At 40.1% G+C, this 27756-nt stretch overlaps 1 protein-coding gene and 1 long non-coding RNA gene across 3 annotated transcripts in view; one reads left to right on the top strand and one right to left on the bottom strand.

The window, feature by feature from the left end:
* LOC139154904 (cathepsin D-like) overlaps nt 1–27756 on the bottom strand; it is a 49254-nt gene that overhangs the window by 9727 nt on the left and 11771 nt on the right. Inside the window, exons 2-6 of the mRNA XM_070730001.1 lie at nt 25927–26077; nt 17241–17364; nt 14934–15052; nt 13944–14143; nt 8329–8460 (exon numbers count right to left, since the gene is read on the bottom strand). Of these exons, the coding sequence (XP_070586102.1) occupies nt 8329–8460; nt 13944–14143; nt 14934–15052; nt 17241–17364; nt 25927–26077 (726 nt within the window). The remainder of the gene's footprint in view (nt 1–8328; nt 8461–13943; nt 14144–14933; nt 15053–17240; nt 17365–25926; nt 26078–27756) is intronic.
* Nucleotides 7355–26826, top strand: LOC139154905 (uncharacterized). 2 transcript variants are annotated; one of them, XR_011556981.1, is made up of 4 exons: nt 7355–7469; nt 11294–11413; nt 21607–21701; nt 26361–26826. It is a non-coding gene; the product is annotated as an uncharacterized lncRNA (long non-coding RNA). The 2 variants fall into 2 exon arrangements; XR_011556982.1 differs by having other exon boundaries at nt 7355–7500.

Raw genomic sequence — 27756 nt, 5'->3', positions numbered from 1 at the left:
CAATCATTAAGTGTTGTACCACATGATTCTTGACAAATGTATATTTTATTTTATGTACGCTGAAAGCATATGCACCAAGACAAATTCCTTGTGTGTCCAATCACACTTGGCCAATAAAATTCTATTCTATTCTATTATTTGACCCCTATGACAATCATGATTCTTGACAAATGTATATTTTCTTTTCTGTAAACTGAGAGCATATGCACCAAGACAAATTCCTTGTGTGTCCAATCACACTTGGCCAATAAAATTCTATTCTATTCTATTATTTGACCCCTATGACAATCATGATTCTTGACAAATGTATATTTTCTTTTCTGTAAACTGAGAGCATATGCACCAAGACAAATTCCTTGGTTGTCCCATCACACTTGGCCAATAAAGAATTCTGTTCTATTCTATTCTATTCGAAACTTGGTTTAGATTGGGTGAGAAGGCTCAGTGGGAGGTGAGAGAAAGTGCCAGATCTTCCAAAAGTGCAACTTCCAGTTCTCTTGACATAGCAGAGGACATAGGAGAACAGATAATCTTTGACTCAATTGGGATAGGTTGTTATGTGAATTGCACCTCATTTTATGGCTTTACTAGATAAATGGTCAAAGCAATGGAAACTGCAGTTTAATGTTTCCAAATGTAAAATAATGCACTTGGGGAAAAGGAATCCTCAATCTGAGTATTGCATTGGCAGTTCTGTGTTAGCAAAAACTTCAGAAGAGAAGGATTTAGGGGTAGTGATTTCTGACAGTCACAAAATGGGTGAACAGTGCAGTCAGGCGGTAGGGAAAGCAAGTAGGATGCTTGGCTGCATAGCTAGAGGTATAACAAGCAGGAAGAGGGAGACTGGTGATCCCCTTATATAGAGCGCTGGTGACACCACATTTGGAATACTGTGTTCAGTTCTGGAGACCTAACCTACAAAAAGATATTGACAAAGTTGAACGGCTCCAAAGACGGGCTACAAGAATGGAGGAAGGTCTTAAATATAAAACATATCAGGAAAGACTTAATGAACTCGATCTGTATAGTCTGGAGGACAGAAGGAAAAGGGGGGACATGATCGAAACATTTAAATATGTTAAAGGGTTAAAAAAGATCCAGGAGGGAAGTGTTTTTAATAGGAAAGTGAACACAAGAACAAGGGGACACAATCTGAAGTTAGTTGGGGGAAAGATCAAAAGCAACATGAAAAAATATTATTTTACTGAAAGAGTAGTAGATCCTTGGAACAAACTTCCAGCAGATGTGGTTGGTAAATCCACAGTAACTGAATTTAAACATGTCTGGGATAAACACATATCCCTCCTAAGATAAAATACAGAAAATAGTATAAGGGCAGACTAGATGGACCATGAGGTCTTTTTCTGCCGTCAGTCTTCTATGTTTCTATGTTTTGCTACAGTCATTAAGCGAATCACTGTCATTGCTTTGTTGGAAGCCCTCTCGAAAGGCCACAAATGGCAACTCCAGAATACAGCAACCTTTGTAAATATACAATGGTTGCAAAGTGCCCGTATTTTGACCATGGGTGACTACTGTAATTGTGAGGACTAGCTTGCCCGTGACTTTGTTTCAGTGTTATAACTTTGGACAGTTATTGCAGGAATGTGTCAAGCCAATGCAGAAGCTGGTGACACATTAACCACTTGCCACACTATCTATAGAAGGCCTGATGTTTATGGGAACTTGGAATTTTCATGAGGGAACCGATGCACCCACAAAGCATTCTTTCGAGTGGTTCAAGGCCATCCTATGCCCACCCACCTGGGCAGAAGTGGAAGGAGGACTGGCCATGCTGGCATAATCCGAGTGGGCAACGTGACAAGTTTGTGCCTGGGGGACAAGGGATGTGAACTTTCAACTGAGTAGGAAACTCAGATTCAAATTTCCCAGTGTAGGTGCCAGGATGGTTCGGGCAATAAATTGGAACTTTGAAGAGTTGGACTCTGATTTAGGTTGGATGTTGCCTGGAACCTTGACAGAGTGGTCATAGTTCTTGGAGCATCTGTATCTGGACTGTGCCACTTTTAGAGTCTGGCCGGAACATTACCTGTCTGTCTGCTGCTTTATTCCAAAACCAACCACCATTTTCATTCTGTATACATCTCTGTGTTAGGGAAGAGGGTGTAGCCTCAACTTCTTGTTGAGGTGGTAATTTTTTGTGCTTTGGGGTCACGTTGGATTAGCCCTCAGATGCACAGGGCCCCCACCAGGCTGTGTACTCTCACCACTTCTCTACTCTCTCTATACCAATGATTGCATCTTAAGTGATCCATCTGTTAAACTATTGAAGTTTGCAGATGCTACAACAGTGATCGGTCTCATTCGAGACACCGATGAAACCGCACACAGATGGGAGGTTGAACAACTAGCCTCGTGGTGCAACCAGAACAATCTGAAACTGAACACACTCAAAACCGTAGAAATGGTGGTAGACTTTAGGAGAAACCCTCCCATCCTATCACCTCTTACAATACTAGACAACACAATATCAACAATAGAGACCTTCACATTTCTAGGTTCTATTATGTCTCAAGACTTAAAATGGTCACCTAAGAGCAAAACCTTCATCAAAAAAAGCACAACAAAGAATGTTCTTTCTGTGTCAACTCAGGAAGCTCAAACTGCCCAAGGAGCTGATGATACAGTTCTACAGAGGAATTATTGAGACTATAAAGCACTGCACACCAGATCCTCAATCTGAGTATTGTATTGGCAGTTCTGTGTTAGCAAAAACTTCAGAAGAGAAGGATTTAGGGGTCGTGATTTCTGACAGTCTCAAAATGGGTGAGCAGTGTGGTTGGGCGGTAGGAAAAGCAAGTAGGATGCTTGGCTGCATAGCTAGAGGTATAACAAGCAGGAAGAGGGATATTATGATCCCGTTATATAGAGCGCTGGTAAGACCACATTTGGAATATTGTGTTCAGTTCTGGAGACCTCACCTACAAAAAGATATTGACAAAATTGAATGGGTCCAAAGACAGGCTACAAGAATGGTGGAAGGTCTTAAGCATAAAACATATCAGGAAAGACTTAATGAACTCAATCTGTATAGTCTGGAGGACAGAAGGAAAAGGGGGGACATGATCGAAACATTTAAATATGTCAAAGGGTTAAATAAGGTCCAGGAGGGAAGTGTTTTTAATAGGAAAGTGAACACAAGAACAAGGGGATACAATCTGAAGTTAATTGGAGGAAAGATCAAAAGCAACATGAGAAAATATTATTTTACTGAAAGAGTAGTAGATCCTTGGAACAAACTTCCAGCAGACGTGGTTGGTAAATCCACAGTGACTGAATTTAAACATGCCTGGGATAAACATATATCCATCCTAAGATAAAATTACAAAAAATAGTATAAGGGCAGACTAGATGGATCATGAGGTCTTTTTCTGCCGTCAGTCTTCTATGTTTCTATGTTTCTATAACGGGACACAAGAACATTTTTCCCTGAACGCCATCACTCTGCTAAACAAATATTTCCCTCACCACTGTCAAACTACTCACTAAAGCTGCATTACTATAACTATTAGTCTTCTCATTGTTCCTGTCCCCATCTCCTTCCACTCATGACTGTATAACTGTAACCTTTTGCTTGTATCCTTACAATTTACATTGATTGCTTCCTCATTGTTTATTTATTTGTATCCTATGACAATTGTGAAGTGTTGTATCTCATGATCCTTGACAAATTCCTTGTGTATGCAATTTTACTTGGCCAATAAAGCTTTTTATTCTGTTCTATTCTAAACTGATCACATTATCTGCAGTTTGAGAAGGCATTTATAGAATCATGGCCTTTTAAAGCCTGGAGCTGGGTCATTGCAAACTGGACTTTTTTAATTTAAAATTTGATTGTGTAAATTAAGTGATTAACATAAACATGGGGTGAGGCAGCCAAGAAGGATCAATGGCAGCCATTTTATTTCATTAACATCATTAATATTTGCGGCAAAGGAAGAGGGGACAGGACTGGCAGTTGCCTTGGGGAGACAAAATAACTGTGCCCAATTTAGGCTAGAGAGATGATTGACATCCCTGGTCTCTGTAAGTAAGAATGACGAAAGCACTTTGGAAGAAAAAAATATATCAAGTGAGGTAAAGGTGGGCTGCTAAGCTGGAACGGTGACGTGTGCTCGCCCCCGTGGCTCTGAGTACTAGCGGAGTCCAGTGCAATTATGCTACTGCACCTGGACAGGTAGCAAAATTGTGCACGGACATACAGGTGCACCAGAGTTCTAGTCTCATCTTGGTTGATTGATTCCGCTTCGCGCTGAGCCATTCTAGAAAACTGGTGCCGGAAAACCATGGCTGGTTTTGTTGGCTTGAAATGGCTCGCGAGCTTGTCTTGTAGGACGCCCCAAGCGACGGATCTTGCCGGCAGCGGGTCGGTGAGAGTCTGGGCGAGGGCACGGATTTCTGGACTGCAGTAATTTAGGAAGATGGCCCGTCTTCGATCGGCGTCGGCGTCCCGTATTCCTGCTGCCTCGAGGAAGATCTCGAAGTTGGCTAAGTAGTCGTCCCAGGAAGTCTTTTCGGGGTCGAAGAACTCAGGAGCCCAGCCGATTTGGAGATTGTTCATGTTGCACGCGTAGTTTCTTTCGTCCGTCGTCGCCAGTGAAGTAAACCCAGAGGCAGGGTTAGTTGAGAACGGTACTTTTATTCAGCTCAGAATAGGCAAGTGACTTTCAGCTAGTACCGTCTGCTCTGCTTGGGAGAAACTGTTTCTTTTATACATTTGTGGTTCCCGCCAAAGCAAGAGCAGCACGCGTCTGAGCCAATCAGGAGCGACTTCCTGATTCCAGCTCAGACAGCGCTTTAACAAGGAACAAACTATTTACAGCGATACAAGGTATCCATTACAGGATACAACAGGCATGAATTTTGGCAGGGTGATTGAGTCAGTGACTTTCCCTCTCAGTCCAAAGCACCTCACAGGGTGGTTGTTGTTGTTGACAAAATAGGAGGAAGAAGGAGCAATATTCATGTTGTTGCCTTGAGTTACTTTTAATGTAATAAAGGTGGGATTAAAAAAATCTAATAAATAATGGTTTCTACAGAGAATTCCCGCTGAATCTCTTATACATCTACCACAGGCAAAATAGGGGTTGGCCTAAGGCAGGATGTATACTGCTAAGACAAATAAATAAATAAAGGAAACACTTAAACAACAGAATATAACTCCAAATAAATCAAACTTCTGTGAAATCAAACTGTCCATTTAGGAAGCAACACCGATTGACAATCAATTTCATTTTGTTGTCAGCACATTCAACTTTGCACAGAACAAAGTATTCAATGAGAATATTTCATTCATTCAGATCTAGAATTCATATGCTGCAACGTCCTGCCTGTCAGCGACTACTTCAGCTTCAACCACAACAACACAAGAGCACACAACAGATTTAAACTTAATATTAACCGCTCCAAACTTGACTGTAAAAAATATGACTTCAGTAACTGAGTTGTTGAAGCGTGGAACTCATTACCGGACTCCATAGTGTCATCCCCAAACCCCCAACACTTTACCCTTAGATTATCTACGGTTGACCTATCCAGATTCCTAAGAGGTCAGTAAAGGGCGAGTACAAGAGCACTAGAGTGCCTTCCATCCCCTGTCCTATTGCTCTCCTATATCTCCTATACCTTTCTTCTATTCCTATATCTCTTCTTCTATTCTTTCATTGATATGTTCTATTACTATATCTTCTTTTCTATTCTTTCTTAGATATATTTTACTATGAGTATCTCCTCTATAACTTTCATCATGTATTTTACTATGTGTATATAGATATATACCCACTAAAACCCTCATTGTGTATTGGACAAAATAAATAAATAAATAATAAATAAAATAAAATACATTCTGTTATTGGAGTGTTCCCTTTATTTTTCTGAGCAGTATACAATCCTGGCTAAAATTTTATCTGTCATACATCATCTTGACATTTTCACCCAACCTTGGTGTCCCCTTCAGGAAGGAGAAATATGTTACCCAGAATTCTAAGCAGTGGCTCTGCTGATAGAAGCTTTATGGAATTCAGTCCATACATCTGAGCGAGAGGTACGCTGGGGAAAGTCGTTCTATCTAGTCTGCCTTTTTTCTATGCTGTCATTATCAATCTGGTGTTTTCCATGTATATTAGACTGCAATACCCATCAGTCCAGATTGGCCATGCGGTCCACACTAGGTTGGGGAAAACTGTGTTTAGTGATCACAGAAGGAAGCTGGAGGAGATTGCTTTGCTTCTTTCTGGTGCCTTTAAGCTCTTGCACGACTATTAGGTAGGGCAAGAAAAGAAAATAGGGAGGGGGGAATAACTACGAAGGAAATAGAATAATAGAGGATAGCAGACGCCAATGTCATTTTTTAAAATACTACGGCATTGCCCTCTAGTGTTGAGGGGTGTCACTGCAAGTAGCTAAATTCAGCGGCACCAGAGGTGGCCTACTAACACTCAATTTACAACCATTTGCTTATTAGCCATTATTCAAAGTTACAATAGTATTGATCAATGTGGTAATGAGCTGTTCTCATAATTATGACCACTGCAACTTCTCCATAGTCACGTGATCATTATTTGGGCATTTCACAAATAGCATATACAGTATTTATGATGGTTGTAGAATAGAATAGAATAGAATAGAATAGAATAGAATAGAACAGAGTAGAGTAGAGTAGAATAGAATAAAGTAGAGTAGAATAGAATAGAATAGAACAGAACAGAGTAGAGTAGAGTAGAATAGAATAAAGTAGAGTAGAGTAGAATAGAATAGAATAGAATTCTTTATTGGCCAAGTGTGATTGGACACACAAGGAATTTGTCTTTGGTGCATATGCTCTCAGTTTACATAAAAGAAAATATACATTTATCAAGAATCATGAGGTACAGCACTTAATGATTGTCATACGGGTCAAATAAGCAGTCAGGAAACAATCAATATTAATAAAAATCTTAAGAATACAAGCAACAAGCTACAGTCATAAGTGGGAGGAGATGGTGATAGGAATGATGAGAAAAACTAATAGTAATAGTAATGCAGACTTAGCGAATAGTTTGACAGTGTTGAGGGAATTATTTGTTTAGCAGAGTGATGGCGTTTGGGAAAAAACTGTTCTTGTGTCTAGTTGTCTTGGTGTGCAGTGCTCGGTAATGTTGTGGTTCAGCCTGGGACCCCTCCGGGAATGGCTGATTTGCTGTCGGTGTCCGGCTCAGAGGCTGAGGACCAGGAGGGGCAGACTGATGAAGAAGCTGAATCCCAGGCTGAAGATGAAGGACAGCCAGAGTTCCACCAGGGGGAGCTCTCCCCAGCAAGCAGCCTGGATATTTCCAGCATTAGGGGTCGCAGCTGGGTTTGGGTGTGGTGCTTGGGAAAGGATAAAAGGCGGCCCCACCCTTCCTGGCTTGTGGAGTTTTATCTTGGAGATTCGTGAGACCTGTTTGTGAACTTTGGTGGCTACAATCCTGGTTTGTGCCTTGGACTCTTGAAACCTTGGGGGTGTGTGCCAGCAAGAAGCTTTTGGAATTGACTGGACATCAGGACCCTGTTGTAAAGTATTGTAACCTGTCTGCTGTGAAGACAGGTTTTCCTTTGTGCTTATTTTTTCCTGCTATAAATTACTTTTGGATTTTACCAGAGTGTCTGGCTGTTTTTCAGTGGGTGTGGAGGTCTGGGAAAACCCAGACAGAACAGGTAATAACGTTTTGAAGATAGGAGTTGAAACAGTTATGTCTAAGATGCGAGGGGTCAGTAAATATTTTTATGGCCCTCTTTTTGACTCGTATACAGGTTTTCAATGAAAGGCAGGTTGGCAGCAATTTGGGAGTGTCATTCACTTAATTTCAGTGATTCTTTTAATAACTGAATCAGCAAAAAAACTGGTCATAAAATGGGATGTGACTCACTTAACAGCTGTCTTATTTATTTATTTATTTATTTTTTATTTATTCTCCTTAGACTCAGGGCGGCTTACAACATGTTAGCAATAGCACTTTTTTAACAGAGCTAGGCTATTGCCCCCGCAATCTGGGTCCTCATTTTACTCACTTTGGAAGGATGGAAGGCTCAGTCAACCTTGAGAGGGTGATGAGATTTGAACCGCTGACCTGCAGATCTAGCAGTCAGCTTTAGTGGCCTGCAGTACAGCACTCTACCCACTGCGCCACCTCGGCTTGCCAATGGAAATTTGGGGGTCAGTTGTGATCTTAAGTTGAGAATAACTCTCATTTTCTCCAAACAGATAGACTCTTAGCTTTTTCTGTCTGTGTCTACAAAATCATAATGTCTCACACGTGTGCTAAACCCAGAATCTAAAGGTGTACTCACTTGTCCATCTTGATCTGCCAATAGGCTTTGCGTGACACTGGGATGTAGTGAAGCTTTCCAATATAGGCGTTGTGGTTGATGCCTCCAAAAATAACTTCACCTCCCTGGTCTTGTTTTGAGGTCTTGTTAGTGCTAAGAGAAACATTGCAAAAGTTAAAGCATCTTTCTTAAACCCCAGCGTCATTTAATACAAGCAAGTTAACTTTTCCAAGGTGGCTGAAGGTCTTGAGGTTTTAATGGTTGCAGAGAGGAGTAATTATGGTACTCATGTTAATTTATCTCAACTGTTTTCCTTATTGTATTATAAGCTGTAGCCAGGATCAGTTTCAAGTGTGTCTAGAGCAAGTATCAGCAACCTGCGGCTCTGGACCCAGATGCAGCTCTTTGGGCCCTCTGCTGTGGCTCCCTGTTGGGTGATCACTGCCCTTTGCCCTCCCCTCCCAGTCACTCCTTGCCTGGCCTGAGAAGTTAAGGGTGATGGTGGGGGTGGAGAAATTGCCAGGGCATAGATACAGAAAGAGGAGAAGAGAGAGGGAGACATAGAGAGATTCAGAGGGAGGGAATTTCAGACTTGAAATTCTTGGTTTAGACAACTTACAACTCCGTCGTCTCCGTTCCGACTTAATTATAGTTCATAAAATCATATACCAACATGTCCTACCTGTTAACGACTACTTCACCTTCAACCGCAACAACACACGAGCACGAAATCGATTTAAACTAAATGTCAACCGCTCCAAACTTGACTGCAAAAAATACGACTTCAGCAACTGAGTAATCAACGCTTGGAATGCACTACCTGATTCTGTGGTTTCTACTCCTAATCCCAAAACCTTTAACCTTAGACTATCTACAATTGACCTCTCCCCCTTTCTAAGAGGTCTGTAAGGGGCGTGCATAAGCGCACCACTGTGCCTACCGTCCCTGTCCTATTGTCTTCTTTTGTTGCTTTTTATCATTACTTATCTAATATTTTATTTGTACAAATTATCACCCTATAATTGTTTGACAACGAAAGAAAGAAAGAAAGAAAGAAAGAAAGAAAGAAAGAGGGAGGGAGGGAGGGAGGGAAGAATAGAAGGAGAGTTTTGTGGTTCCCGGTGTTTTTCAACAACCAGTTCTCTGCCCTAATAACTGGCTAGGTAGGTGTGGTTTGGGAGGGTCATGTGGCCACTGCTGGAAGTGAGTGGCATTGAGTTGGCCATGCCCACCCAGGTTTTATGGCTCTCAGTGTTTTGTTTTCTGTGGGAAGCGGGTCCAAATGGATCTTTCAATGTTTAAGGTTTCCAACCTCTGGTCTAGGGCCTAGGAATAGAAATCAGGATATCAAAACATTTTGCACAATCCAGCAATGGCCTTCCTTGGTTTTTAGGTGTATCCTTACTAAGGCCTTAGGTGCTTGGGCTAGTTCTATTATAGCTACCCAGCCATTTACCCTACCTCCAATCATCTATTCCTCTATTCCAATTTTGGGGGTTTTTTTCTAACCTGGCCACTTTAAACATTCTGCCTGAGGAATTCTGGAGACCAGATGTCTTATAGTGACTTAGGTCTGAAAAATACTGCCCTTCCCCATCAATATTCAAATTAGATCCACCATACCTGGGCTGCACAACATCATAGAGCAGTGATTTTCAACCTTTTTTGAGCAGCGGCACATTTTTTACATTTACGAAACCCTGGGGCACATTGAGCGGGGGGGGGGGGCTAAAAAAAGTTTGGACAAAAAAATTATCTCTCTCTCTCTTCCCCTTCACTCTATTTCTTTCTCCCTCCCTCTTTCTCTCCCTTCCTTCCTCTTTCTTTCTCTCTCTCCATCCCTCTTTCTTTCTCTTCCTTCCTTCCTCTCTTTTTTGCTCTCTTTCTCTCTCCCTCCCTACCTCCCTCTATGTCTTTCTCTCTCTCTCTCCTTCCCTCACTCTCTTTCTCTCTCTCTCTTTCTCTCTCTCTCTTGCTCTCTCTCTTTCTTTCTCTTGTTTTTTCTCTCTCTTGCTTTCTTTCTCTCTTGTTCTCTTTCTCTCGCTCTTTCTCTCTTGCTTTCTTTCTCTCTCTCTTGCTTTCTTTCTCTCTTGCTTTCTCTCTCTCTTGCTTTCTTTCTCTTTTGCTTTCTTTCTCTCTCTTGCTTTCTCTTGTTTTCTCTCTCTCTCTTGCTTTCTTTCTCTCTGAGCTTCACGACACACCTGACCATGTCTTGCGGCACACTAGTGTGCCACGGCACACTGGTTGAAAAACACTGTCATAGAGCCACCAGATGGTGGTAAAGAGGTAATTCTTCACCTGAGCAGGTGAGGGGGGAAAAAATCCAGTGGAAGTGTCATTTCTTTCCCCATAAGGTCAATTGTCCCATTAGCTAAAGAGAAGCATTTTCACTAGGGAAAGGAAGCATTAATTCCACCCTCCCAGCATTCTTTGGCAATTCTAAAGGAAATTCCCTTCCAGTTTAAAAATAAAAATTTAAATACAGGCAAAAAAGTACTAACCATTCGATCAGACCATTCAGTCAAGGTAACATTTAGCAAAGGTTGATAGCATGCTTAATTTTGCCATCAAGAATCAGAAATTCACAAAGTTTAGTTCTTATCTTGAATGGTCTTTTTTCTATCTCTCTCTCTCTCTCTCCATTCATCCATCCATCCATCCATCCATCCATCCAGTTATTTTGACAGAGGAATAGGCTCATAGCCATTCAGGACAACCCTATTGATTCGTATTTGATAGATTTCAAAATTAAACCCAGATGTTGCACACAGCCCTTGATCAATACCATCAAGTGAGATGATGACACGAAACAGAATCAGGTTGTGTAACAAGCCAAAACAGGTTCCTGTTGAATTGGCACAATTCCTATTTCTGAGTAAGCTTGGTTTTGCTGTACAAGGGAAGTTTGTTTTCTTTCCTTTTTGTTTCCCTCCCTTTTTTACTCTACCCCTTTTTTCACATCATATTATCATTAAATCTATCACAGGGAGGTGGATTAGATGAAGAAATCAACCTGACTGGCCAGTTGGAGAGAGGACTCAGGCCAAGAAACATGGAAAGCTGTCCTCCGGGGCTGATGGCTGAGAGCGCGGCTACTGGAAGGCAGGTAACAATACGTTTTTGCCTGGACTACAATTTCCACTACAGGTAGTCCTCAACTCATGGTCAATTGCTTAATGTTTGTTCAAAGTTATATGACAGATTCTCCCTCCCTCCCACCTCAGAAAAGGTACTTAGAGCCTGGCTTCCAATGGGACTTCCCTCTTCCCATAGTCACATGATCACATGGTCACATGTCAGGTGCTTGGCAACCGGCCGGCATTTATGGTCAGTAAGGGGCGAGTACAAGTGCACTAGACTAGAGTGCCTTCCATCCCCATTGCTCTCCTATATCTCCTATTCCTTTCTTCTATTCCTATATCTCTTCTTCTATTCTTTCATTGATATGTTCTATTCCTATATCTTCTTTTCTATTCTTTCTTAGATATATTTTACTATCAGTATCTCCTCTATAACCTTCATCATGGATTTTACTATGTGTGTGTGTGTGTATGTATATATATATATATATATATATATATATATATACTGTATATATATGTGTGTGTGTGTGTGTGTGTGTGTGTGTGTGTGTGTGTATGTAGATTGTTCTGAGTTCGGGTTTTGCCCCGTGTAATATTTTGAGTGTCTATGCGACATTTCGGTGAAATCACATTCACCATCGTCAGGCTGAAGTTATAAGCTTCATGCTGCTGTAAATATGGAGTGTTCGCCCTAGAACAAGGACAGAAACACCAGCCTGAAGATGACGAGTGGGACCTCGTCAAAACGTCGCCAGAAATTTCCAAATCCTACACGGGAAGAAACCCGAATATACCAAGACCATCATATATATATATATATATATATATATATACCCACCAAAACCCTCATTGTGTATTGGACAAAATAAATGAATGAATGAATGAATGAATGAATGAATAAATAAATAAATAAATAATTTGCAACATGGCCATTTATGATGGGTTTTTTGCTGAAAACTGGAAGCCTGATTATGTGATGACCTGTTTTACAAGCGTCATGACATACAATTGTAATGTGCAGGTTCCACGACTGTCCTAAGTCAAAGACTACCTTTCTCACATCCACATACATCCTGCCTCTTGACTGGGAGTAAGAGGGAAGGGTTAATTTGGTAACTGAAATAGTCCACTGCAAAATGAGGGTCTCAGTGGCAAAAGACTTCATAAGGTGAAGCTGACAGACTAAACGCAGGGGTAGGCAAAGTTGGCTCTTCTATGACATTTGGACTTCAACTCCCAGAATTCCAGAGCTAGCATGATTGGCTCAGGAATTCTGGGAGTTGAAGTCCACAAGTCATAGAAGCACCAACTTTGCCTACTCCTGGACTAAAGGAATGACCCAACAGTTGAAGAGAGAAAGAATGAATGGAGATGCTCAACATCCCACTTGTACATAAAAGATGTTGTCTGATGCTCTATACAATATGATAAATGGTCACATTGTATTCGACAGCTGATAATTGTGTACTTCAAGATGTTTTGAAATCCTGAATTGCTCTTGCTGAGTCAGTTGGAAGTAGAGTATTAAACCAATTACAAAACAAATTATCCTCTTGGATAGGAGTGATAGATGGTGTATTCCAACACATCTGGAAGGCACTTAGGTCAGGAGCATAATCTTTATCTTTATGCAGGAAGGAGGGGGAGGGAAGAAGGGAGGAAGCAAAGGAAGGAGGGAGGAAGGGAGGGAGGGAGGATATGCCATCCTGAGTCGTCGGAGAGGGGCAGCATATAAATCCAATGAATGAATGAATGAATGAATGAATGAATGAATGAATGAATAACGGAAGGAAGGAAGGAAGCAAGGAAGGAAGGAAGGAAGCAAGGGAGCAAGGAAGCAAGGATATGCTACTCCAAGTATTCGGAGAAGGGTGGCATATAAATCCAATAAAGGAAGGAAGGAAGGAAGGAAGGAAGGATATGCTACCCCGAGTCCTTGGAGAAGGGCGGCATATAAATCCAATAAAGGAAGGAAGGAAAGAAGAAAGGAAGGAAAGAAGGAAGGAAGAAAGGAAGGAAGGAAGGAAGGAAGGAAGGATATGCTACCCCGAGTCCTCGGAGAAGGGCGGCATATAAATCCAATAAAGGAATGAAGGAAGGAAGGAATGAAGGAAGGGGAGGCAGAGGATGAAAGATAGAACTAATTATGAGCTACTAGTTTGATGTGACTTTCAGTCTAATTTATCTTAATCAGTCATTCTACACCCTACTGAACTTAAGGCTAAGATTCTTCAAAGATAATGTTTCCTGTAGCACAGGGGTATCAAACTCATGTCTTCACGGCAGTGTCACATGACATATTGGGATTTTTTTCCCCCTCACTAAAACAGGGATGGGCATGCCCATGTGTGACGCATCAGGCCTGCCAGTTGGGAGTTTTACATCCCTGCTATAGTACAAGGCAATATGGGTTGGATGCCAATGGCTGAGGATGAGGAAGGGACACCTCCCTGTCACCAAACTCTAACAAAAAAAAAATGAAATCCAGGGGAAAGTCTTGTGCTTTGGACAATATCAGGGAGGAAGTGATGTCGAATGCAGAGAGGTCCATACTTGCAAAGATGGAACGAGAAGACATTGTCTTTCAGAAGTTTCGCCTTCATCATATTATCAAAGGGTGGGGTGATGTTGTTTACTGAGATGGAGGGGTAACCCAATCCCATGATACCGTCAAACTTGGCAGCCACAAATACCAAGCCTGGCAAATCGGTAGCTTCAGCAAAGGTCTGGTTCTTAACGGTCAGGTTGCCAATCTGGAGAGAAAGCAAAATACACAGCATTTTGTCTTCTGTTTCATTTATCAACAGGTGTCCATAAGATATGAACCACAACAAAGGGCAATGATAACTGCCTGGTTTTTATGTGCATCATATAATCACTAAACCCAGCTATATAACTTTTCAAAGTTTACTGCAAACTTTGGTATAGAAATCTCATTCAGTAGAAAACTGAATTTTATCTTCAGGAAAGGAAAAAAATATGCCCTTCTATTTCCTTCTTAATCCCCACTCTCTTCCAGCATTAAAACTATTTATTTCTCAATCCACTTGATAATTACTAGTAACTTACTAATATTACAACCTACAATTACTTCTCACTAACAAAAATAACAAACATAATCAAACTAAGCCGTCACAATCCAAATGCCTGCTAGTTTGCAGGTACTCCTCCTCCTCTCTTTTTCTCTCTCTTCTCTCTTTCTTCCTCTTTTCTTTCTTCCCTCTTTCCTTTTCTATCCCACCTCCAATCACCTTCTCTTTCCACGTTATTCTTGGACTATTAAATATTACAGCTATAAGATTATCCAAATAAGAATATTGAATACAAAATATTTACATATAGACAAATATTCGGAATGTGTATACAATAATACATATAAGCCGTTGTATAAAAATACTGTTTACCCCATCCCACTCCCACTTCTCTTTTTTGTATTCCCATGCCCCCTTTCCCTGTTTTATTTTTTTTATAAACTAATATAGTATATTTTTTAAAAATCTATTTATTTCTGAGAACCAGATTCCGTCAGCTTCCAATACTCACCCTGAGGACATCCTGGCTTAAGAATCCTTTAAGGCTACCGCTTCCATAATGAATTTCAAACTTGCTTTTATCAGCCTTGTGGGTGCAGGAAAACAGGGAACGATAATGTTTGTGTACCCCTGATGGAGAAAAAGCAGCTAATTGAGTACAGAGAACAGACTGAGCTAGGGCTTCTTTCCCCTTCTCTTCCCTTCTCTCCATGCTAATCTATTTTATGGCTTATATCAGTGATATTTCCCAATTTATAGTCTATGTCATGGCTTGTCAAATTGGCGGTTCGTAGGCCAGATATGTCACATGCAGGCCGTGCCCATCCCAGCTCCGCGAAGGGGAAAAAATCATGATACGTCACATGATCACAATGTGATGCCGCAAATTTGACAGCCATGGTCTATAACAGTGATGGCGAACCTTTCTTTCCTTGGGTGCCGAAAGAGCGTGGGTGTGTGCTATCACACATGTATGAGTGCCCACACCCATAACTCAATGCCTGGGAAGGGGAAAAGGTAGCCTGTTTCCCAACTTCTAGTGGGCCCAGTAGGCTCATGGTTCACCCTCCCCAGCCTCCAAAGGCTTCTCTGGAGCCAGGGTGGGTAAAAACACTCTCCCCCATCCTGCCAGAGGCTCTCTGGAAGCCGAAAACGGCCACCCAGAGCCTCTGTGTGAGCCAAAAGTCAGTTGGCCAGCACACACATGTATGTTGGAGCTGAGCTAGGGCAACAGCTCATGTGCCAACAGATATGGCTTTGCATACCACCTGTGGCACCCGTACCATAGGTTTGCCATTACTGGTCTATAATATACCCTTCATGGCACTGGACCAGAATATCTCCGGGACCGCCTTCTGCCGCACGAATCCGAGCGACCAATTAGGTCCCACAGAGTTGGCCTTCTCTGGGTCCCGTCGACTAATCAATGTCGTTTGGTGGGTCCCAGGGGAAGAGCCTTCTCTGTGGCAGCCCCGACTCTCTGCAACCAGCTCCCCCTGGAGATTAGAACTGCCCCCCCTTGCCTTTCCTAAACTCCTTAAAACTCACCTTTGCCACCAGGCATGGGGGAATTGAGATATCTCCCCCGGGCCTATACAATTTATGTATGGTATGTCTGTGTGTATGTCTGCTTAATAACGGGTTTTTTTAAAAAATGTTTTTAAATTATTAGATTTGTCATGAATTGTTTTATTGCTGTTGTGAGCCACCCCGAGTCTACGGAGAGGGGGAGCATACAAATCTAATAATAATAATAATAATAATAATAATAATAATAATAATACTGCAGGTAGTTTTGATATAGTTGCCCCCCCAAATAACTAAATCAGTTTCAATGCGAAATATTTTATTTGCACAGAACTTTCCCCTAACTTAAGTATAAGACCAAACTTAACATGTGACCAGCAATATGCTTCACAGTCCTAACACTCACTGGGAAAAACTGCAGTTTTCATGGCTGCCATGAATTCCTAGATTATCAGAGACATGCAATTCCCAAAGAGTCACTGAGACTACTCACTATCAAAAAGTTATGTGATTTCAACTGTAGTTATATTGACTCAACTGGACAAGCAATTACATAGAATGGTGAATGGTTTGCTAACTTCTATCAGCCTGAGAGCTCCCAACCTTATACAGTGGTACCTCTACTTAGGAACTTAATTCGTTCTGTGACCAGGTTCTTAAGGAGAAAAGTTTGCAAGAAGAAACAATTTTTCCCATAGGAATCAATATAAAAGCAAATAATGTGTGCGATTGGGGAAACCACAGGGAGGGTGAAGGCCCTGCTTCTTCCCAGGAGATTCCTAGAGAGGCCCCGCAGAGGCTTCTCCCTGCCTTTTCCAGCCCTGTTTCCTCCCACGAGATTCCTAGAGAGGCCCGACGGAAAGAAAGAAAGAAAGAAAGAAAGAAAGAAAGAAAGAAAGAAAGAAAGAAAGAAAGACATTTGGACCTTCCAAATCTTTCCTGGTGTTGGATTCACACATTACTGTGACTTCTTTGCTTTGATTTTTGCCTGTGAACCAGGCCAAAGTCTCCTAGGATGAAATTGTTCTTTTACCACTAAGTTGAAAACTGGAGAGAATTTGGCTGACCAAGTAATCCTTCTACTTCTCTAAGAGAGGAACGGATTACTGTAACAATGGTTTTATTTATAATTTTCTCATCTGGTTCATTCTACTGTCACATCAGTTTGTGATTTTAAGAAAAGCCTGGACAACACTTTGGATGCATAAGCATGCACATTTATCTTGAGCAACTCCTCCCCATGCACTTCCACTCAATTCTCAGGAAATTAATTGAGGGTATGATGTCTTACAGCATGCCAGATGTATCAAGCAACATTTGGAAGAAGGCACCCACAGGTTGGACGAGCCAGTATCAAAGACGACGTTGAAGCATTGTTTTGGGGTTCCAAGACAGATTTGACCATAGTATTGGGCCTAAGGTATAGCAAGAAAAGAAGAAAACAAAAGGATCAGCATTTTATAATGACTTGAACCAATGTCTTTATCTATGGTAGTAATTTATCTATTTATTGCCCTTATTTGTTTGTTTATCATTCTTTTTTTCACACTTTTTTTAAAAAAAAATACTTTATTGAGTTTACAAAAAATAAAATTAATGGAGTAGGTTAGAGATAGGTTAACATTCATTTAAATATAAATCCACATATTTATAACTTACCATCACAATATCATACTATTAGGGATTCTTAGGGGAAAGGGAGGGGTAAAGGGGAGGAAAGAGCATAAGAGGTAGAAAGACTGAAGAGAAAGAAAAAGAGAATAGAGGAGATATGTAAAGAGAAGCTAAAGTAGCAAAAAGAATAGCAAAGAAAGATAGAGGGAGGGTGAAAAGAAACCAGCGAAAAGCTGATGTATCATTTTCGTATGACGTTGAGTCCTAATTTATCATTGGTAGATTATTCCCTTCCTTAAAGCAGAAGAAAATTTCTGTTAGATTATTTTAGGGTTAGGGGTGTAAATTTTTCCAGTGTTACATATTATTTATTTTTATTTATTTATTCATTTGTCCAATACACAAATACATAGGAAGAAAAATAGACATGTAGTAATATATATAAGGGTAAAGTGAACTTAGAGGAGAGGATATATACTTAGGATTATATGGATTATATTCTTTTACTTTGTATTGATTAGAGTATCTTTTAAGAATTTGTCATTCACTAATAAATTATTTTGTTGGGTTATTTTCTTTTTGGATTAATTGGGAGAATTCCCCCCCCCCCCATTCTTAAATAGAGAGGACTAATTTGATGCTGAAACGTAAATTGCAGGATCTAAGTTCAGACCCTTGAGTGATTTTGGAGTAGACATTCTCTCCTAGACAAACCTGTCTCACAAAGTGCAAAGACGGGCTACAAAAATGGTGGAAGATCTTAAGCATAAAACTTAGCAGGAAAGACTGAATGAACTCAATCTGTATAGTCTGGAGGACAGAAGGGAAGAGGGGGAATGATCGAAACATTTAAATATGTTAAAGGGTTAAATAAGGTTCAGGAGGGAAGTGTTTTCAATAGGAAAGTGAACACAAAATAAGGGGGCACAATCTGAGGTTAGTTGGGGGAAAGATCAGATGTGAGAAATGATGTGAGCAATTTGAGAAAATATTATTTTACTGAAAGAATAGTAGATGCTTGGAACAAACCTCCAGCAGATAGTAACTGAATTTAAACATTATCCTCAGTAACTGAATTTAAACATGCCTGAGATAAACATATATCCATCCTAAGATATAATACAGGAAATAGTATAAGGGGAGACTAGATGGACCATGAGGTCTTTTTCTGCCATCAATCTTCCATGTTTCTATGTTTCTAAAGTTTCTCTCCCTTCTCCCCTAATGGCCATGTAGGTTACCTTGATTGTCTGATGCAGCATCACCCAACCTTGGCAATTTTAAAATGTGTGGACTTCAACTCCCAAATGAAGTCTGCATGTGTTAGCTGAGGCATTCTGACTGTTCAAGTCCACATGTTCCAGGTGGGCCATTTTGGGAGTTCAAGTCCACATGGGCTAGATAGTGTATTCTAGGAGTTGAAGTTCACACATCTTAAAATTGTCAAGGGGGAGAAACCCTGGTCTGGAGGGGAAAAAATGTAATTGTAAATTAAATAAATACACCAATAACAAACTCATTCTGAGTGCCAGTCTTTTTTGTATCCGATATGGCAATTGCCAAAGGCAAAACTGAGATATAGCACCAGGCACAAAAAACCTGACATTTGCAGAAGAATTCAAGCACTTCAGAAACATTAAAGAAGAAGAAAAGAACAGAAAATACACTACCAAAACATATGGACTTCGTAACTTGACCAAGGTAAATCAATAGGTGCAATTTACATAGACTTTTGTAAAGCCTTTGATTCAGTAGTACATGACAAACTACTTCGAAAACTAAACTCTTATAGCATCTCTGGTCCCCTTCATGATTGGATAACTGTGTTCTTGTCAAACAGATAACAAATAGTTAAAATAGGGAGTGCCCTATCAAATCCTGCATCTGTCAACAGTGGTGTCCCTCAAGGCAGTATTCTAGGACCAATGCTATTCATTCTTTACATAAATGACCTTAGTGATCACATTATAAGTAACTACATTCTCTTTGCTGACAATGTTAAACTATTCAACACCACCAACAATATTTCTACCCTTCAAAAAAGACCCACCCAATGGTCTGATAGCTGGCCACTTCAAATCTCAACCAATAAATGCTCTGTCTTGCACATTGGCAAAAAGAACCAGAACACAAAATACAAACTTGGAGGACACAATAATAATACTTAATAATAATAATTTATTAGACTTGTATGCCGCCCCTCTCCAAAGACAACCTTGTAGATGACCCTGTCAAGGATCTTGCAGTATTCATATCTAGTGACCTAAGTGCCATAGTCCATTGTAACCACATTATAAAAAGGCAATAAGAGTTGTTAATCTTGTGTAGCTTCTTCTCTGGCAATATTAATCTGCTAACCAGAGCATTCAAAACCTTTGCCAGACCAATTCTCTAACACAGCTCACACGTCTGGAACCTGCACTGCATATCGGACATTAATACAATTGAGAGAGTCCAGAAATATTTCACAAGAGTTCTCCACTCTTCTGCTCACAACAAAATACCTTAATCCACCAGACTTGAAATTTTGGCTTAGATAACTTAGAGCTATGTCGCCTTCGATCTGATCTAAATGTAGTTCATAAAATCATCTACCGCAATGTCCTACCACCAGTCAATGAATACTTCAGCTCCAGCCACAACAACACACTCACACAAAATAGATTCAAACTCAATGTAAACTCCTCAAAACTCGACTGCAGAAAATACGACTTCAGCAACAGAGTGATCAATGCATGGAATGCACTACCTGACTCTGGTTTCTTCCCCAAACCCCCAAAATTTTAACTTTAGACTATCTACAGTCGACCTCAACCATTCCTAAGAGGTCTGTAAGGGGCATGCATAAGCACCCCATCGTGCCCATTGTCCCTGTTCTACTGTTCTATTGTCCAAATTTACCTATATCTAGGTTGCTTTTGTTTATGCTTATATCATATTTATTATCTTGTACACATTTTGACAAATAAATATATAAGTAAATGATAGATAGATAGATAGATAGATAGATAGATAGATAGATAGATAGATAGATAAAATTATCCTTGAATCCTGTCTCATTATGGTAGGATAAGTGATGTTCTTTGGAGGAAATGTATGCCAAGTGTATTCTTTCATTAAGGTAACCTAAGGTCACTCCAGCTACCCAACTAAAGACAGCAGGCACCTAAGTTCAGCAGCAGTGATACAGGAAGATGCTGGAGATTGGTGATCACCTTAACCACAACAGGAAGGGCATCATTTTAAGCTGTGTTAGAGAAGGCAGTGATCAGCCGCTTCTGCATTTTACTAGAAAAACCACATGGATAAATAAGATAGAAGTGATTGATGTCATAGTGCCACTCAGGTCAAATTGTACCAGACATACTAGTTGTTTATTTCTGAAAACTAATGACGTTTATGATGGGGTTAGATTGGAAGTGAAATTCCAGATATTTAGTTGCTGATGTTTGTCATGCAGGAAAAGAAGACCTGGAACTTACTAACTAACTAACTAACTAACTAACTAACTAACTAACTAACTAACTAACTAACTAACTAACTAACTAACTAACATAGAAACATAGAAACATAGAAGATTGATGGCAGAAAATGACCTCATGGCCCATCTAGTCTGCCCTTATACTATTTCCTGTATTTTATCTTAGGATGGATATATTTTTATCCCAGGCATGTTTAAATTCAGTTACTGTGGATTTAACAACCACATCTGCTGGAAGTTTTGTTCCAAGCATCTACTACTCTTTCAGTAAAATAATATGCTCTGACCTTGCTTCTGTTCTTTCCCCCAACTAACCTCAGATTGTACCCCCTTGTTCTTGTGTTCACTTTCCTATTAAAAGCCCTTTCCACCTGAACTTTATTGAACCCTTTAAAATATTTAAATGTTTTGATTTGATCATGTCCCCCCTTTCCCTTCTGTCCTCCAGACTATACAGATTGAGTTCATGAAGTCTTTCCTGATAAGTTTTATGCTTAAGACCTTCCACCATTTTTGTTGCCCGTCTTTGGACCCATTCAATTTTGTCAATATCTTTTTGTAGGTGAGATCTCCAGAACTGAACACAGGATTCCAAATGTGGTCTCAACAGCGCTCTATACAGCAGGATACATATTTTGTGTTGGTTCTGATGTTTACGTGAGTTCCTGGAGCAATACTTACTTACTTACTTACTTACTTACTTACTTACTTACTTACTTACTTACTTACTTACTTATTTGTCATACAAGAAGAATTGACAGTGGGGATATGGAATGCAAGAATCATGAACATGGAAAAGTTTTATACAGAGATATGAAATGAATTGTATATAAATAACATATTAGGCCTCGGTAAATTGAAATGGATTGGAGAATCAGACGATCATACTTTTAACTATTCAGGACATGAAAAGCAAAGAAGGAATGTCCTTGTGTTTATAGAAAGGAATAGTACAGGGAATCTTCCGATTAAGAAAAGCCCTGACTGTTGAAATCTCGAACCTAGATTATAAATTCCCCCAGACAAGTGCATCAGAACTTTGATTGGTCATTAAGTGACTGGTTATAAGTTGAGGACTACCTGTACTTGGGAACAATATAATCAACATACAGGCAAATTTAATAGAACATCATGGACAACACTTTAATATTATTATCTAAGTTCATGCTCCAATCATTGATGCAGAAGGAGAAGGAGAGTTTTATTATTAATTTCAATTTGAAATTTATAGAACATGCAAAATGTGTTGACTACGGTTAAAAGCTACAGATAGTAGTAAATATAATCCAGGAATAAAAAATAAAGCAAGAAAGTGACTAATTTCTGTCTGCCAATCCTATAATATTGTCATTGCCAGACCACTCTTCAACCAATTAATATTGTGCAAATTCCAAGCCAAACACAAGTCAAATCCCTCTGTTTTCAAAGGCCTCATTTGCACACAAATGAAGCTTCCGGTCTCCGTCTGGGCAAAAGTTGTCCCAGTGGTGCCAGTAAGGAGTTGAGGGAGAGGGGAGGAGTTGGAGACAGGTGCCCCAAACACTTTTTGTGCCCACGAGCTCTCCTCTCCCTCAAAGGGAAAGAAAATGTGGCAAAGAGGAGACAGATACGTATTTGCAAGGCAAGTGAATCTGGTGAGGCCGGAAGCGAAAAGCATGAGGTATCTTAGTCTGCTAGGGAGGCCTTGGGGGCCTGTTCCATCTCTAGCTCCACCCCCCATGGCCTTCCCCACCCTGAGATACCTCACGTGCACTTAGCAAACCACGCATCCGCCCACGCATTAAATTAGTGAATGTGTGGACGAAAGCAGGGAATAATCTCTTCAAGGTATGGGATTCACTCCCACAGATCCTCGAGATATGAATGGAATGGGCAGGCCCCAACACATATAACTCGAGCAGACATTGAAGGTAGAAGCTGACACAGAAATCCAAGGAAAGTTTTTCAAAATATTTCCAAAATCAGAAGGAGATTTAAGTTAATATGGTAAAGGATGTCAGTGTACATACAGTAACTGATTCAAAGAAGGTCAAATAAAGATGAGAGGAATTTAGGGATCTGAACAACAAATACATTTTTCAAGGTACAGTGATACCTTGTCTTACAAACCTAATTGTTCCAGGACGAGGTTCTTAAGATGAAAAGTTTGTAAGACAAAACAATGTTTCCCATAGGAATCAATGGAAAAGCGATTAATGCGTGTAAGTCCAAAATTCCCCCCTTTTGCCAGCTGAAGCCCCCGTTTTTGCGCTGCTGGGATTCCCCTGAGGCTCCCCTCCATGGGAAATCCCATCTCTGGACTTCAGTGTTTTTGTGATGCTGCAGGGGAATCCCAGCAGGGGAATCCCAGCATCGCAAAAATGAGCACTTTGCTGGCAGTCCTCGAAACCCCACCTCTGGACCTCTGTGTTTTGCGATGCTGCGATTTCACTGAGGCTCCCCTCACTGAGAAACCCCACCTCCGGACTTCCGTTGCCAGCGAAGTGCTCATTTTTGTGGTGCTGGGATTCCCCTGCAGTATCACAAAAACACGGAAGTCCAAAGGTGGGGTTTCCCATGGAGGGGAGCCTCAGGGGAATCTCAGCAGTGCAAAAAATGGTGCTTCGCTGGCAACAGAAGTCCGGAGGTGGGGCATCCCAGCAGCGGCGGTCGGTTTGTAAGGTGAAAATAGTTTGTAAGAAGAGGCAAAAAAATCTTAAACCCCGGGTTTGTATCTCGAAAAGTTTGTATGGCGAGGCGTTTGTAAGATGAGGTATCACTGTATTTCCAAGAATCTCTAGTACTAAAATATGCAGTTAAATCAACACTTTGAATAGTAGTATTATCAAGTGGGAGGGCTACAAGGATTGAGAGAATATCCATATAAAAACAGCAATGAATAGGAAAAGAATCTGTAAAGACTCTAACCAAATTATGCCAGCAATTCTAGAGAAAGACAAAATGATAAAAGAGAACGAAAAAGAGTAATCTATTACAAATCAAAGAAAGAACACTTACTTATGCAACTATGGTACAGTAAACCTGATTGCACATCCTAGCAAAATAATACTTAGGATTATTTGGATCATTCTAGGTTTACAAAAATTATTTGGACCATTCTAGGTTTACAAGGACTAAGAAAGATTATTGATAATGCACCTAGAAAATTAAGAAAGCGAAAGGATTTTTTAAAAAAGACAGTATGGGCTTAATTGATGATATAAAGACATTTTGATTGGGTCAACCATGTCCAATTGTGGTATATCCTGAGAAAACCAGAAATCCTAGAATAACTTACTAGCCTTGTGCAAAATTTATGTAAAGGACTGGAAGCCACAGTTTGTACAGAACACAGCAAAAAGAACGGGATTTATAGTGAATATATATTCAGCAATTTGGATTGGGAAAAAACATGAATGCATACAGGTAATCTTCCATTTAGAACCACAATTGAGCCCAAAATTTCTGTTGAAACATTTATTGTGAGTTTTGCTCTGTTTTATGACCTTTATGAGCAATGTTGCTATTGACCTGGCAGGTGGTTTCTGCTTTTCACTAGTGAGCAAACAATAGGAAAGTAACACTCAAGAAATATGTCACAGGATATAATTTTGTTAGGATAGAATTTTGTTATTTTGATAGCAATAAATGTTGTAAGTCGCCCAAGTCCTCGGAGAGGGGCGGCATATAAATCTAATTGAATGAGTGAATGAACAAATAATAAATAAATAAATGAATGAATGAATGAATGAATGAATGAATAAATAAATAAATAAATACCTGGAAAATATGTTGATACTATATGCTGAGGAATGTCTCTATATATACAAAGATTAAAATTGTGCTTGCAATGATTTTCTCTGTGACATGCTATGGAAATTAAAGTTAGACTTTGAAGATGCAGGCTAGAAAGATTATTATTTTGAACTTTGGTGTTGGAGAAGACACCTCTGAATGCCATAAATAACAAGAAAACCCCCACAACTTTAACCTTAGACTGTCTACGGTTGAGCTCACACCATCATGCCTACCATCCCTAACCTATTGTCCCCATTTATTTGTATCCATTTCATATATTCGTAAACATGTTTATACACTGCTCAAAAATAAATAAATAAAGGGAACACTTAAACAACACAATATAACTCCAAGTTAATCAAACTTCCGTGAAATCAAACTGTCCACTTAGGAAGCAACACTGATTGACAATCAATTTCACATGCCGTTGTGCACATTCGACTTTGTACAGAACAAAGTATTCAATGAGAATATTTCATTCATTCAGATCTGGGATGTGTTATTTGAGTGTTCCCTTTATTTATTTTTTTGAGCAGTATAGTACATCTCACAACATTACCATTTGTTGAAGTGTCATCTATTGAATATTAAAAAGGGCAAGTAGAAGCCAACCCATTCACTAACTACAGTGCCTGAATTCCCACAACATATCTAACCAGAAGCAAACAAATTTATTTTTTATTAATTAGATTTATAAGCCACCCAACTTCTTACGGACTTTGACGGCATGGGTTATCACTGTGGGTTATGCAAAAGGCACAGTTCTTGAGACTCCTATCTGGCAGCTAAGTTTCCTTCCCTCATAGACATATTAATTTATTGGGTAGGTTTGTCACTTGCTTTTCTTCCAGAGGCTCATAATAGTTTACATAGGGTCTTTCTTCAATTTATCCCACAACAATAGCCCCAAAGAGTAAATTTGACTGGAAGAGATTAAGTTTCCTTAGTTGAGGATGGACTTGAACCTCCTCCAATTTGTCCAATGATTTGACCCTCAGGTTTGGTATTTTGACATCATCACACTTGGGTTCAGAGGCTCTCCATTTACCACTGCAACACTTCGACATTTAATCATAAACTTATCCCTTCTATTAAGAAAACATACATCCATGTAGTTGTGGAGACGCTGGCGAGTGATAGAAGCTGTAGTTGGTGGCTTTCCAGTCCTGAATCCACCTCGCCTTAACACTTCAGCGATGGGAAGCCCTGACTGGCCAAACCGGTTTCGGACAGATGGGAATTTCTGCAGACTGATCCTGCCAGGGAATAGAAAACAGATAGAAGGGATGGGGTGGGGGGTTAAAAGTAATGATGGAGGGTATGATGTTCTTGCTATCAGTCACTATCATTATAATAAATCAATGTGCCTGATGATTGACAAAAATCTAGGACAGACATAAAAAATATAAATCTTAGTAGGTTCAAATGATTTCCAAGATTATGTACAACCAAAGAAATGGAGGGTGGGAGTGGGTGGGATTTAAGGTAGCCCCTTTGCCCCTTAGCATTCTTCCTCACTTTAAATTGTATTATTTGCAGCCTCCCCCTTCGTGAAATACAGTTATCCAGATGATGAAAGATGTACAGACCTGACTGAGGACATGCAATCTACAAACTAAAATTATTTCATTTGGTCAAATGGTCTTACAGGACAAGATTTATTTATTTTTTTAAAAACCATAATCGATCAGATTCACACTACCTACTGATCTATGAAAAATGAAACAAAGTAACTTATCAATGAATGGTAAAATGTAAAATTATATTATATTTATCATATTTTAAAGGATGTACCCTATATGTAGCATTGGAAGATTTTATTCATTTATTCCCAAACAGATCTAGTAGAAAACTTTAAAGCAACAAGAAGGGGAATAATATATTATGATGCTTTCGAAATTTAAGTCGTATTGATATGATACACCAGCTACATTGCTGATTCCTTTCCATTATCTATCTATATTCTCTCTCTCTTTATTCTTTTTTCTTTCTGATCAATACTTCCTTTTCCTCTGTTTTCTTTTTCTTTCTTCACCTCTTTTCTTTTCTCTATTTTCTATTCGTATCTCCTCAATATGTCAAATATTATGTGACCTCTATGGTATAGATATCAATTGTACTGATTTATAACCAAATTACTGTTGACCTATTACAAGTTATCTTTTCTATTTTTGTTTTTTGTAAAACTTAACAGACATTTTTTTAAAAAAGAAAAGAAAAATGAAACAAGATTCTGGTTTAGGATGAAGCAAGATGGAGTACAGTGATCCCTCGATTATCGCGAGGGTTCCGTTCCAAGACCCCTCGCGATAATCGATTTTTCGCGATGTAGGGTTGCGGAAGTAAAAACACCATCTACCCTTTTTCCCATGGCCGCGCATGCGCAGATGGTGGAGTTTGCGTGGGCGGCGGGGAAACCCCGATCTTTGTCTGCTCGCTGCTGCTGCGGCCGCCCAGCAGCTGATCTGCTCGGCGGCAGCAGCAGCGAGCAGACGAAGATCGGGGATTCCCCGCCGCCCACCCAAAGGGGAAACCCCGGCTCCTCGCTGATGCCCCCGCTCGCCCCCCGCCGCCGCCCCCCGCCTGCCAGCAAGAGGGGGAGAGATAGAGAAAGAGAGAGAAGGAAAGAAAGAGATGAGAGAGGGAGGAAGAGAGTGTGAGAGAGGAAGAAGCAAGAGAGAGAAAGAGAGAGAGAAAGAAAGATGAGAAAGGAAGGAAGAGAGTGACGTCATCGGGTGGGAAAAATCGCGATATAGCGTTTCGCGAAGATCGAGATCACGAAAATCGAGGGATCACTGTAGATTCAAGAAAGGTTTACTTTCTTGTAGTATATGTGTTGGGACAGATGTTAAAGGTACAAGAATATTTCAAAAGTAAAACGGGCAAATCAAACTCTAGGGTTAACCCATTTTTTGTGCTAGCAGGCCTCCCTGAA

This window comes from Erythrolamprus reginae, chromosome Z, assembly GCF_031021105.1.
Source record: "Erythrolamprus reginae isolate rEryReg1 chromosome Z, rEryReg1.hap1, whole genome shotgun sequence".
Classification (NCBI taxonomy): domain Eukaryota; kingdom Metazoa; phylum Chordata; class Lepidosauria; order Squamata; family Dipsadidae; genus Erythrolamprus; species Erythrolamprus reginae.
This window is presented reverse-complemented; position numbering and strand designations above follow the sequence as displayed.